The sequence below is a fragment of the Mercenaria mercenaria genome, unplaced genomic scaffold, assembly GCF_021730395.1.
Source record: "Mercenaria mercenaria strain notata unplaced genomic scaffold, MADL_Memer_1 contig_1579, whole genome shotgun sequence".
NCBI lineage: Eukaryota > Metazoa > Mollusca > Bivalvia > Venerida > Veneridae > Mercenaria > Mercenaria mercenaria.
The window spans coordinates 12,021-25,544 of record NW_026459564.1 but is presented as its reverse complement, the minus strand read 5'-3'; the positions used below and the strand labels follow the sequence as shown (position 1 = coordinate 25,544).

The 13,524-nt window shown below is 35.2% G+C and overlaps 1 protein-coding gene across 1 annotated transcript; it reads right to left on the bottom strand.

Moving 5' to 3' along the window:
- Window positions 1-487: 487 nt before the first annotated feature.
- Window positions 488-12,055, bottom strand: LOC123558375 (ganglioside GM2 activator-like; the record flags this gene model as incomplete). The annotated part of the gene is made up of 4 exons (XM_053532625.1): window positions 488-671; window positions 6,530-6,666; window positions 8,310-8,480; window positions 11,885-12,055. Coding segments are annotated over 4 exons (492 nt in total), but the record flags the coding sequence as incomplete, so codon positions are not given.
- Window positions 12,056-13,524: the final 1,469 nt, after the last annotated feature.

Below are 13,524 nucleotides of genomic sequence, written 5' to 3'. Positions count from 1 at the left end.
TTGATCATGACCATTGACCTTCAAGTGTGGTTTTGACATGGGTTGTACACTCACTCTGCATCTCGTACTGCAGAGGCTAACATTGCTATGCAGGTTAACAATTGATGGTAGTTTTATGAAAATCTTCCCAATGGTTTAGACAATGCAGAGAGGACATTAAGTTAAGCTTTCAGATCGATGACCTGCAAGTATGACCTTGATCTTGGATCTACTGAACTGGACTGTGGGCCCTGCACGTTACCTTGATGAGGTAAATATTTGATGATAGTTTTATGAAAATCTACCCAATTGTTTAGACAATGCAGAGAGGACATTAAGTTAAGCTTTCAGATCGATGTCCTGCAAGTATGACCTTGATCTTGGATCTACTGAACTGGATTGTGGGCCCTGCACGTTACCTTGATGAGGTAAATATTTGATGATAGTTTAATGAAAATCTCCTGACGGTTTAGAAGATATGAAGCGGACGTGAAGATCTTGATCAGGTGTATTTTATCCTTTCAGATCAATTTCATGGAAAAGGGATAGCTTGCAAAAGTTATATAACATAATAAAATGTTCATATCACAAACAAATTTTAAAACATGAAGTGTTAGTAATTTTGGTTTTTTAGCTGGATGGACCTGGGTCCAGGGCAAGTAATACTCGTGCTTCAATCTTATGTACAGGATCTGAAATATAAAGAATGTCTAGTTATATTATGTTGAAACTGTATAAAAGTTTATTGTGAGCTATAACTACAACTAAAGGCGATTTATACACCCAGACACTGCCTTGATGCAGAAAAAGTAAAATGATTTGATCATGACCATTGACCTTCAAGTGTGGTTTTGACATGGGTTGTACACTCACTCTGCATCTCGTACTGCAGAGGCTAACATTGCTATGCAGGTTAACAATTGATGGTAGTTTTATGAAAATCTTCCCAATGGTTTAGACAATGCAGAGAGGACATTAAGTTAAGCTTTCAGATCGATGACCTGCAAGTATGACCTTGATCTTGGATCTACTGAACTGGACTGTGGGCCCTGCACGTTACCTTGATGAGGTAAATATTTGATGATAGTTTTATGAAAATCTACCCAATGGTTTAGACAATGCAGAGAGGACATTAAGTTAAGCTTTCAGATCGATGTCCTGCAAGTATGACCTTGATCTTGGATCTACTGAACTGGATTGTGGGCCCTGCACGTTACCTTGATGAGGTAAATATTTGATGATAGTTTAATGAAAATCTCCTGACGGTTTAGAAGATATGAAGCGGACGTGAAGATTTCTAGTACATAGATTAGCCGATTATTGAGAAAAAGATGGAAAATAAAATATCCCGTAACTCCTATCTACCCTAAAAATGCAATTTTTGTCACTTGCCTTCATTTATCAGGGCATCATTAACAAACTATGGTACTGACAAACTAGAGGGCCATAGGGGCCCTAAATCGTTCACCTGACCTTAACTTGTTTGATTTTGAATAATTTTATGACATACTGAATAATAAATAGTAACAACTGTTATAAATAAATGTAGCCTCTAATATTCCATACACAAGGACCCCAGATGACCTACATTCACATCTGACATAAATTTGATCAAGACAAACAATTTGATCAAATTTCATGAATATCCAGTGTTTAATGCAGCCCCTATAGCATCATACACAAGGTTTTTCTTTGACTTGACCTAGTGACCTAGTTCTTGACCCCAGATGACCCATAATCAAACTTGACCTAGATTTCATCAAGAAAAACAATCTGATCAAATTTCATGAATACCCAGTGAAAAATGCGGCCCCTATTGCATGCACAAGGTATTTCTTCGATTTGACTGGGTGACATAGTTTTTGACCCCAGATGACCCATATTCAAACCTGACCTAGACTTCATCAAGAAAATTTTTCTCATCAAATTTCATGAATATCCAGTGAAAAAATGAAGCCATTTTGGATAAACAAAGTTATTCTTTGAATTGACTGACTGGCCTTGTTTTTGACTCCAGATGAATACTAATCAACCCTGACCTCGATTTCACCAAAACAATCATTCTGATTAATTTCCATGAATATCCAGTGACAAATGCAGCCCCTATTGCATACAGAAAGTTTTTCTTTAATTTGACCAGGTGACCTAGTTTTTGACCCCAAATGACCCATATTTGAATATGACCTAGATTTGATCATAATCAAGACAAGATTCTGATCAAATTTCATGAATATCGAATGAAAAATGCAGCCCTTAGTGCATGCACAAGGGTTTTCTTCAATTTGACTGGGTGACATAGTTTTTGCCCAGATGACCCATATTCAAATCTGACCTAGACTTCATCAAGACAATCTTTCTGATCAAAGTTCATGAATATCCAGTGAAAAATGCAGCCCCTATTGCATACACAAGTTTTTTCTTTGATTTGACCAGGTGACCTAGTTGTTTACACCAGATGACCTATATTCAAACTTGACCTAGATGTCATCAAGAAGATCATTCTGATCAAATTTCCAGAATATCTAGCGCAAAATGCAGCCCCTATTGCACACACAGTTTTTATTGGTTTTGACCAGGTCAACGCAATTATTCTAATATAGTTTCATGAAGATCAAGTAAAAAATGCAGCCTCTATTGCATACACAAGCTAAGTGTGAACAGATGACGGACATCGAGCGATCAATATAACTGAGCTAAAAACATATGCATGAACAGAAAGAGCAAGTTGGACTGTTTTTCATGGAACAATCACAGTTGATACAAAGTGGAGACAAAATCAAGTAACTCTGCTGAGAAAACCTCCAAAATGGTTAGAATCGAAGAAATCGACGCCATGTTTTCCCATACCTTTGATCATTTCTTGCACACGACACGAATAGTGTCCCCTCCCCACAAAATACTAAAATGTGTCTGTAGGACAAAGGGTGTGCCCCCACTGGTACATTTGTCACAAATAAGGGGCAATAACTCAAATGTTTGCAGTCTTAAGGTAATTCTGCACGTTTGATAAACTGGAAGTGATGGTGTAACGTCATTTATGCGGAAAATGTAGAATAAAGGCTGGATTCGGTGTATGGAAATGAAAATCATTTTATGAATTAATGAAAACCTGTGTAAATTTATTAAAATGGCACCGTTACTATATTTCTAAAGTCAAAATATTGATGTTAAAACATATGAAACGTAAAATAATTCAAAATAATGTCTCAAAATTAGCGTGAAATATTCGGTTCACTTTAATCATGGTCACAAGAACACGAAATGCCCCCCACCCCCGATGTTTTCAGTATTTGCACAAGGAACAGAAATTATTTGATCACTGTACACAAACGTTCTACTGCTATGGGTCAATGTGACCTTGACTTCTGATCTCATAATCAATAGAGGTCATATGCTGGTCATGATCAACCTCCATATTAAGTTTCGTGATCCTAGGCCCAAGCGTTCTTAAGTTATCGTCCGAAAATGGTTTCACTGTTCCAGGTCAATTTGACCTTGCTTTTTATCCTACTGACCTCAAAATCAATAAAGGTCATCTGCTGGTCATGACCACCCCCTATCAACTTTCATGATCCTAGGCCAAAGCGTTCTTAAGTTATCATCTGGAAACCATTTAAACCCCAGGGCTCAGTATAAAAGGAATGGCTCCACCCACAAAATGTCAATCATTGCAAATTCAAAAACAATTCAGACATCCTTCAGTTTTTGATAATTTTTTCTAAATAACTCAAATAAGAATGAAAATTATTAAATATAGTTTGCCTCATCAATTCTCTAAGTTCTAATCTTTTTAATGATATTAAATGAAAGATATACAAAAATATCTCATAGGAGTTATTTTGCTTACAAAATAACAAGAATTTGAAATTTTGACAGTTGAAATTTGAAATCTGAACTCTGACATAGGTCATGTGATAAAGCAGATCAGTCAGCAGGAAAATGTAAACACACAGGTCATGCCAGGTAACAAGGCACTAGTCTCAATAGTGATTTATCACACTGGCTACTTTACTGATAAGCTTGCAGTTCTAGATAGTCTTGATTAAAATTGATTAAAAAAGGGTTAATGACACTTATCTATTAATCTGTCAATAAAACAAATTCATATTCATATGTATGCTACTATTGTTCTTTTTGGATAAATTAATTAGTTCAAATTTGTTACTGTAATTCCTACTAATGTTTACTGTGTTGTATTATTTTACATTTCTCTAGTCCAGATCAAAGACTATTAACACTTCAAATCACAAAATGTGATCAAGTTAAATCAAATAATATGTACCAATTAAATCCATAATATATTTCACTATAAAAAATCCTGAAAGTGATTCTTTGTAGACTAAAACTATAAAGCATTGATGATTTAATAGTGTCTGTTTAGAGTTCAAATGTTACACAATGAGTTTTAGAATAACACAATTTACTTAATGTATCTTCCATATTTCCATTTTTCTGCAGTCAACTAAATTCTAGCAGTAAATTATGAATACTTCCTCTGACCTTATGTACATGTGTAGCTGAGATTAAACAGGGATCAAATACTCTACTTATATCTTTTATCAGGGTCAGTCAGCTGATTCACCTGAATGGAACAAACTGACCGTTTCTTGACCTCACTCACATTCAATTATTTTTAGGAAGCTCCTCATACAATTTGGGTGTAGGGCCTATACCAGACTGGCCTTTAACTGTTCCGGGTCACTGTGACATTGACCTTTGACCTACTGATCTCAACATAAATAGGAATCATCTGCTGGTCATGATTAACCTCTTTGTTAACTTTAATGATCCTAGGCCCAAGCGTTCTACAGTTAACATCCAGAAACCATTTAACTGTCCCGGGTCACTGTGACCTTGACCTTTGATCCGCTGACCTCAAAATCAATAGGGGTCATTAGCTTGTTATGACTAACCTTCCTATAAATTTTCATGATCCTAGGCCCAAGCGTTCTTGAGTTATCATCCGGAAACCGTTTAACTGTTCCGGGTCACTGTGAGCTTCAGATTTCAAAATCAATAGGGGTCATTTGCTGGTTAAGACCAACCTCCCTACTAACTTTCATGATCCTAGGCCCAAGTGTTCTCGAGTTATCATGCGGAAACGGATTGGTCTACATACCGACCGACAGACCGACCGACCTACCGACATCTGCAAAACAATATACCCCTCCTTCTTCGAAGGGGGCATAATAAGCACACAGATCAATCAATTTTATTTCACAATATTATAAGCCATATGTTTATTTCCAACTGTGAGAAGTTTCGTCAAAATCTACAATGATTGTAGAAAAATTTCTATTTGCGAAAATGTTATGAAAGTTATGAGTTTACCATAGACTTCCATGATGAAAAATTGTGCGAGGTCCAAATTTTTCAAATCAGTTTAGCAAACATTTAGCACACGACCCTATTCTTTTTAATTGCTAAATTTTCTAGGTATATTCTGAAGTTATGGAAAAAACGGAGTTTAATCAAAGTCTACACTATAGAAAGAAATTCGATCTAAACGTGCAGAACTACCTTAAGGAGGTATAGTCTCAACAATCACTTTATATAGATTCATTATTCTAGGCCATAATACGTTTTGAGCTATGTGCATCACAAACAAAAAAATCACTAGTTTGGCTATTTTAAGGGCCGTAACTCTGTAATCAGCGCTAAAATCTCAAGATCAAGTGTGCAAGTTCTTATCATGATAAAGACTCATGCAAGGTTTCATGAATTTATATGACATTATTTTTGAGCTAGGCACGTCATTAGGTGAAAATGTGCATTTTTGACTATTTCAGGGGCCATAACTTTAGAAATAAGGGTAGGGGTGGAGTCAGGCGAAAAATAAGAGGTGCCCAAGCTTATATAATGATAAAGACTCATGCAAGTTTTCATTAATTTATATCAAATACTTTTTGAGCTTGGCGTGTCACAAGGTGAAAGTGTGCATTTTTGACTATTTCAGGGGCCATAACTCTGGAAATAGGGGGCGGAGCCAGATGAAAAATAGGAGGTGCACAAGTTCGTACAATGATTAAGACTCGTGGTTTCAAGCCAAGGTTTCATCATTTTATATCAAATACTTTTTGAGCTAGGCGCGTCACAAACTTTTTTCGGACGCATGGATGGACGCACGGACAAGACCAAATCTATATGCCCCCTCAACTCAAGTGTTGGGGGCGCAAAAAATTGGGGGGGGGGGGGCGGGATTTATTTGTGTGTGGATATGGGCATATAACGGCACAAACTCTCTTTGTTTAAATATATTTCATTTTATGTTTATGAAGTTAAGGAAAGCCACACAGACCTATAATGACACTCAGCATGCTATTACATACTCTCGTTAGGCCATCCGGCATTCTTCAACACAAATGTAGTTCAAACATGCCGCATACAGAGAATACGTATTAGTCGATTGTCAATACTGGTCCTACGTTAAAATACATCAGCTCCAGGGTCTGCCTTTTTATCATATTTTATGTTTTATATCTGCTTTGTTATCGTGAATATAAATGTTTTCTCAATTTTATTTCAATTAAACTATAAAGGATGTACTTACTTCAGACAAAATCCCATAATGAAACAGCCTACTGGCTTATTTTGCTCTGACAGATTAACTGTGACCTCAACCCTGCCTTGAATTTGAAATGAATAACTTGGAATTGGGATAGAGATCTTTGTAGCAGTGTAGGTATTCTGGAATATAGAAAGTGTTCACCGGAAAATGCATCATCCATAGTAAACAATATACCAGAGACTGGTTAATTTTTCATCACTTCTATTTCACAATTTGACAGACAACATCTACTGACATCTAGCGACCCTGAAAGCCCATCGTTATTTGCATTACATGCTCTGGGGAACTAAGTATTTGTAGTTACCTTTATTTTATGTTGAAGTTACCTAAATTTATGAGTATTTCTTTTTTTATGCAATTTCTAGTTTTACATTTCCATTTGAAATAAACAGTCTAAGACAAAGGTCAAGTTTCAAAACTGTGTATAGCTTCAGCAATCTACTATGCGAGACAGGGAAAAGTTGTATTGCACTGAAAAGACTCCATTAGCATCATTGTAAATTATTGTCCTTGAGGTATTGAGGATATTGGTGTATGAAATTTACAAGTGTGAAGCTTCTGAAATTTATTTGGTTTCAAAACAGGGAAAATGGAGATAATAGTACTTTAACCTTTAGCTGCTGGCGGCAAGTGATCCTGCGCTTGCGACCAGTGCAGACCAAAATCAGCCTGCACATCCTTGCAGTCTGATCATTGTCTACACTGTTCGCCATTCAGTCAGTATCTTTTTGGTAAGCACCCCTTTTAACAGTTAATGGTACTGTCCAAATTCAAAAAAGATGGACAAGTTCGTTATACAAATTTAGCAGGGTAAGGGTTAAGGAAAAGTATCATTATCAAATTCCTACTGCTACTAGAAACCACTTTAGAAAAATCAAATGTTTAATAATGCCCCCACTGAAAATCTAGCATTCATTAAGTACTCAGTGAACATAAGATGAGCCGCACCATGAGAAAACCAACATATATAGTGCGTTTGCGACCAGCATGGATCCAGACCAGCCTGCGCATCCATGCAGTCTGGTCAGGATCCATGCTGTTCGCTCTCAAAGCAAAATGCAATAAATGAAACCGTTAGCGAACAGCATGGATCCTGACCAGACTGCGCGGATGCGCAGGTTGGTCTGGATCCATACTGGTCGCAAACGCACCATGTTGGTTTTCAAATGGTGCGGCTCAAATGTGCAAATAATCAAATATTAAAGTAGTAAACAAATCTGTTATCTAACCGAACAAAGTTTAAGGAACAAAGTTTAAATTCGACTACCGTATCTTTTTTTAAATACATTTGGTACTGTCACATTACAAAGTTGAAGTCTGTGGTAAGTTCCTCTAAGAAGTAGTAACAGATGCAACTAAAGTTTAAAAAAGAAATTCAAAATAATATTAGGCCTAAAAAATATTGTTTCCAGTAAAATGCCCCAAAAATTAGGTTAGGTACCGGTAAGTGGGTATTTTTTTTTTTTTTTTTTTTTTTTTTTTTTTTTTTACAATGAAGAAAGAACAACTTCCCTTACTAGAAAATATAAACAAATCGTGAACATATTGATTTTTTCCAATACCATAAAAACATTTAGAGTCGCAGCAAATTTTTTGGGTAGGTCGGGATACCGGAAACAAATAATTGTTTAGGCCTTAATAAGATATTTTATAACAGAAACTAGATATTTTATAACAGAAACTATGTGTTTGCACATTGTTAGATGCTCCAATTCTGATAATTATGTTTTCAATTATTAAAGAGTTGGTTTCCTATACTTACGGGTTTCAATGGACATTTACAATTACTGCCTTGTTCTTCTACAACTTTAGGGCAAGGTATCTCAATCTGTGATATGTTATAACATAGATCTGCAATATGGCACCGCTCTGGCGTGTACTGACACATATCAAACTTCTCCTGGTCTTTTATTAAATTTGCAATAATGTCTGCCTGAAAAAAGAAGAATTTTATAGTACTGAAGTCATCTCGCTATAATCAAACATTCGCATTTAATTCACCCTATCAGAATCATAGAAAAGCTATACCTAGAAATAGCATTGCATTACCTAAACGTTTAGCAGCATAGCTATACCTAAACAATTTGCATTGCATTACCAAAACAAATGGCGTAGCTATACCTAAATAAGTAGCATAGCAGCTGTTATTATCATGATTATACCTTCAGAAGTAGCATAGTTACATATTATGATAAATTCCCCTGACAAGCACATTATTTCCATCAGCATGGCTTAATACAGTGTTTAAAATAGGTTAGATGATATCCAGTTAAATACTATGTTGCAGTAACTGTAGTCTTACAATGCAAACTTTTATGGGGCAGTGTACTCACTGATCTCCCTTATGTGCCTGCACATTCAATGATAGCTAGCTATTGGATGGTTTCACACTGCATTGTGTACTCATGTGTGTGTGGGTGTGCATGTGTGCGTGCGTGTTTGGGAACAACTTTTCAGTCAAATAAATGATGTCTACTTTTAGTAGTGAGCACAAAGCCCAACTTTATAGTGCTGCCACACTGAACACGTGACATGATACCTTAATTACCCTGTCACATTATACTGAAACCAGGCTGATACTTCTAATACTATCCTCTTAATGCTGGGCATCAAACGAGGAAGCTACTAGTACCATTGGTCAGGTCTTTGCTATGTGCAATCAAGAGGAACTATTTAAAATAATTAAAGAGGATCTTCCAAGGAACATTAAGGATAAGTTCCATCAATTTCCTGCTAATTGTTTCAGAGGATCTGTTGTTCGAAGGACAATGGGGATGGATGGTCAATGAATGTATGAGGGACTGTGAGTAATCACAAAAGCTCAGTGTCACACAGAGAATTTCATGCTCAGGTGAGCTAAAATCAAAGCACCAAACCTTTTATTGGTTACATTTTCTAAGTATTTCAATGATGCAACACTGTAGTAAAAAAGTTAATATGAATTCTAAATACTGCCTTACAAATGTAATAAGAAAACAAAGTTCACTAATCTCTTCCAGGTGATACTGTAAACTCAGGCTAACATTTTTCCTCATGAAAATAGTTTTCTGAATACTTCTGAAATATGTCTGAACATAGACTGAACAGGGAGTTTATGTTCCGAACATTTCTGAATTTTTCTGAACTTTTTCTGAATTGTATCAGAAAGATTCAGAAATTAATTCAGATAGTTTCAGAAGATGATTTTTTCTGAACTTGTACTGAAATTTCCTAAAAGACTAAGAAGTAAATTCCGGATATATCAGATAACCGATTTTTTCTAAACTCTACTGAAGTGTTTATCAGAAATAAGTCAACTAGAGCTGTCTGTAAGACAACATGCTCGGCTTTCTCAGTGTTTGACTTTGTTTTAGAGTCTTGCAAGTAAAAACTTTAACCAAAAAATTTAAAAGTTAAAAGGGGCAGAACTTTGGTACGTTATAATAATAATAATACAATATAAGCTTAATCATATAGGCCTAGCATTGCTTAAATACTGACTGAACATTCAAGTTTTTTGGGGTTTTTTTTCGCCTTTTTGGGATTTAACATCACAGTGACATCATAGGTCATATAATTATCTTTAGGGATTACAATTACAAGGGATTATTATGTTATATTTAGCGTATTATGTAAGTACTGATTAATCACATTGTCCATGTTGTAAGCAGCTCTTTTTCTCAAAAATGGCCACCTTGTTAGCTTTATTATACTTTCAAGAATGGTTTGTTTCAATGTTACATGCAGATAGCAGCACAGTTTATACAGTCAACCTTGGATGCAAACTGCTCTATGATGCAGTCATTTGCAAAACTTAAGTACAAGAGGTTGGCAGTGGTAGTTGCATTTTCATCTGTTAATTTTAACAAATGTTTAGGCAGGTCAATTTCAAAGATAAAAGAAAATTAATGAAACAAAGAATTTAGCCAAGTTACTTGGCACTTTGATCAATGAACAGTAACAATAAGGGTAACTGTAGGCTTACAGCCAGTCCAAATTGGTTGAAAATTGTGCCAATTTAATCTGAACAAACGTCATTTCTGAATATTTCTAAATTGATGTCCTTAGTTTTCTGAATATTTCAGAAAATACTGGCTGAATATTTCTGAACTTTTGGCTTTATGAAATTGAATAGTAGAGCTTGCCAACACATGACTGGTGTTGGTGTCCGTATCAACAATCTTTTTCAAGTAAGCTAAAACTACTTGACCAAATGTTTTCAAACTTCACACACATATTCGGCATCCTGAGATGACCTCACACCATGGTCAAATTACATAATGTGAAACACCATTCGCTCAAGCACAGATGGCCCAGGCACCAAGGTTAACTGGCTTTTATGTTTCAAAATTATGCCCATATTTAAGTTAGAATCTTGGTTTTGCATGTAATTTTTTGTCTCCAAAAAATACACAGCAAAATTCTTTTAAGCTTCACACATGCCTTAGGCATCACGACAGGTCAAGTCTTAGGGCACGGAATTCCTCATGTGAGGAAGCCGTCCAGCTGGCTTACGGAAGGTTGGTGGTTATATCCAGGTGCCCGCTCATGATGAAATAATGCACCGAAGGGCACCTGAGGTCTTCCTCCACCATCAAAGCTGGAAAGTTGCCATATCATATGATCTATAATTGTGTCCATGCAACATTAAACACAACAAAATAAATAAATAAATTTCTGAAGGGCTTAATATTTCTGTATTATTGTATTATTGTCCAAGATTTTCTAAATGTAACTGAACTGATGTCTTAATTTACATCTGAATATTTCTGTATTCATGTCTGAACATTTCTGAATTCATTTCTGAGCATTTCTGAATTGATCTGAAAATTTCTGAACCATGTCTCAACATTTCTGAATTTATGTCTGAACATTTCTGAATTTATGTCTGAACATTACTGAACATATTTTTTTATTTTTTCTGAATGAAGTATGTCTGAATATTTCTGATTTTTTCGGAATTTTGTCTTAATCATGCCAATTTAAGCAAAAATTCAGAAACTAGCAAAGAAGGGATTATCAGACAAATTCAGAAATGTTCAGCAATGATTCAGATTAAAATTCAGAAATATTCAGATTTTTTTTCATGAGGGTTGCTGTTAACATTGAAACTGGTATAACTTTTGCTGTATATGGTAAAATATGCCGTCAGTCACTTTCACAGTACCCACGATTTATGGATTTCTAAACTTGACAAGAAACAATTATCTCTTAAGATCTGCGAAAAGGTCCCTTTAAATCAATAATATCACTTTTAGGGAGTATTCATTTTTGCACATATGAATATGAATAGATATAGCAAAAATAAATCACTCTGAAAATTTCGGATTTACAGTAATAAGCAACATGCATGCTTACCTTTAGCGTGTTTGTTGTTCCAACAGGTTGTGTAACATCCAGATCTGCTGTTACAACTAGGTTCTGTCCGTACTGTATCGGGTCAGGAGAAAGTGACAGAGTTCTGAAAGCTAGTGGTACGATCGTTTTGTTACAATTCCGCCAAGAAAAGTTCTGGAGTCCTTTTCCAATCTGAAATGATGAACAAGAGCTAACCACAAGACAGCATTCTGGACTATTCGGCAGCTTTAAAGTTAAACAATTTTTAAGGGCCATATCTTTGCAAAGCTTATGTAACTGAGTTAATTGATTAAATCTGTTACAAACTAAAATTTCATTATGGCCAATGTACAAACTTGCATGCAAAATTCAATCAAAATTTCTAAGTCAACACGGGCAATAATATGTAATAATTCCAGACAACTGTTCTGTAACTTGGGTATTACTAAGTAAATATGACGAGTGTCTTGTCCAAAATATGCAGCGATACAACTGGAGACAAAGGTAGACAAAATGCCATAATTTACACTAAATCCAATAAAAGATATCTACCTTTGTTATTTCAGAAGGTCTGACGATTGGGAAGTATCGTGTGAAGTTTCATTCCAATACATTAACTGTTACTGAGATACAGCCTATTAGTTGGTCACAAAACTTTAACAGGGTGTTTTAGGTTTAAAAATGTGGTCATTATTGAACTAAGTTACCTAACTTGACTATTTCAGTAGGTATGAATGACTTGGAAGCATGTTGATACTTAAATACAGTCTGAATAATATTAGTTGCACATTTAATTAGTTGCACACAATTTTCTAAGCCAAATAAGAGTCATATTAATGTAGTTTGAATTGATCTCAACCATGTGCCATCTAGCTTTGTTTTTACCAAATTTCGGATGACTAAAACGAATTGCCTAAAGTTTTAATTCAATACAAACAGTCAGCTTAGTTTGTTGTTGCATGTAAAATTTTAACAAAATTTTCTAATTGGACACATTTAAAGAGGGCAATCATGACGCTATTGAATTTCCCTGTTGTCTTGATCTACTTTGGTAAGGAAGTGTCTAGGGTTACGGATCAGTACCTTTAGAGTCTGATTAGCCTACTTGGAATGTCTAGAAGTTAACAGACCTTATTTCCCCAGAAATTTAGGATTATTTCTGTCTAATAAAGTTTGTTGAAAATGAAGTATCAAAGATACTTAACTAATATTATATTCACCTAAAACTTGTATCTAGTAAATGGTTCAAAGATCTCACCTGATTGTTATAACATTAATTTTGTCTTTCGAAATGTAAAAAAGCAAGGAGCACCAAAGGCACGATGAATCTAACTGGCAAAAAATAGATAAGGAAAAAATAGTTCCATACATTTGATAACCTGAAGACTTCAACTGTTTGTTTCTTTTACACGTTTCTGTTATGTGCATCAAGATTATACAACAAATTGTTCACTGCCGATTATTTATTGTTAGATAATAATATAAATAAGTGCATACACCCTGTCATGTTATAAACTTTGTTTTTAACAATTCATTTATCTATTTCTGCTGAATTTCCAATATAAATCATTCGATCCTTTGATGCACTCAGTTTATTCCAAAAACAAATATTCGGCATGGAACAGCTAGTATATTTATTTCATATGGGTGAATGTTGGTAT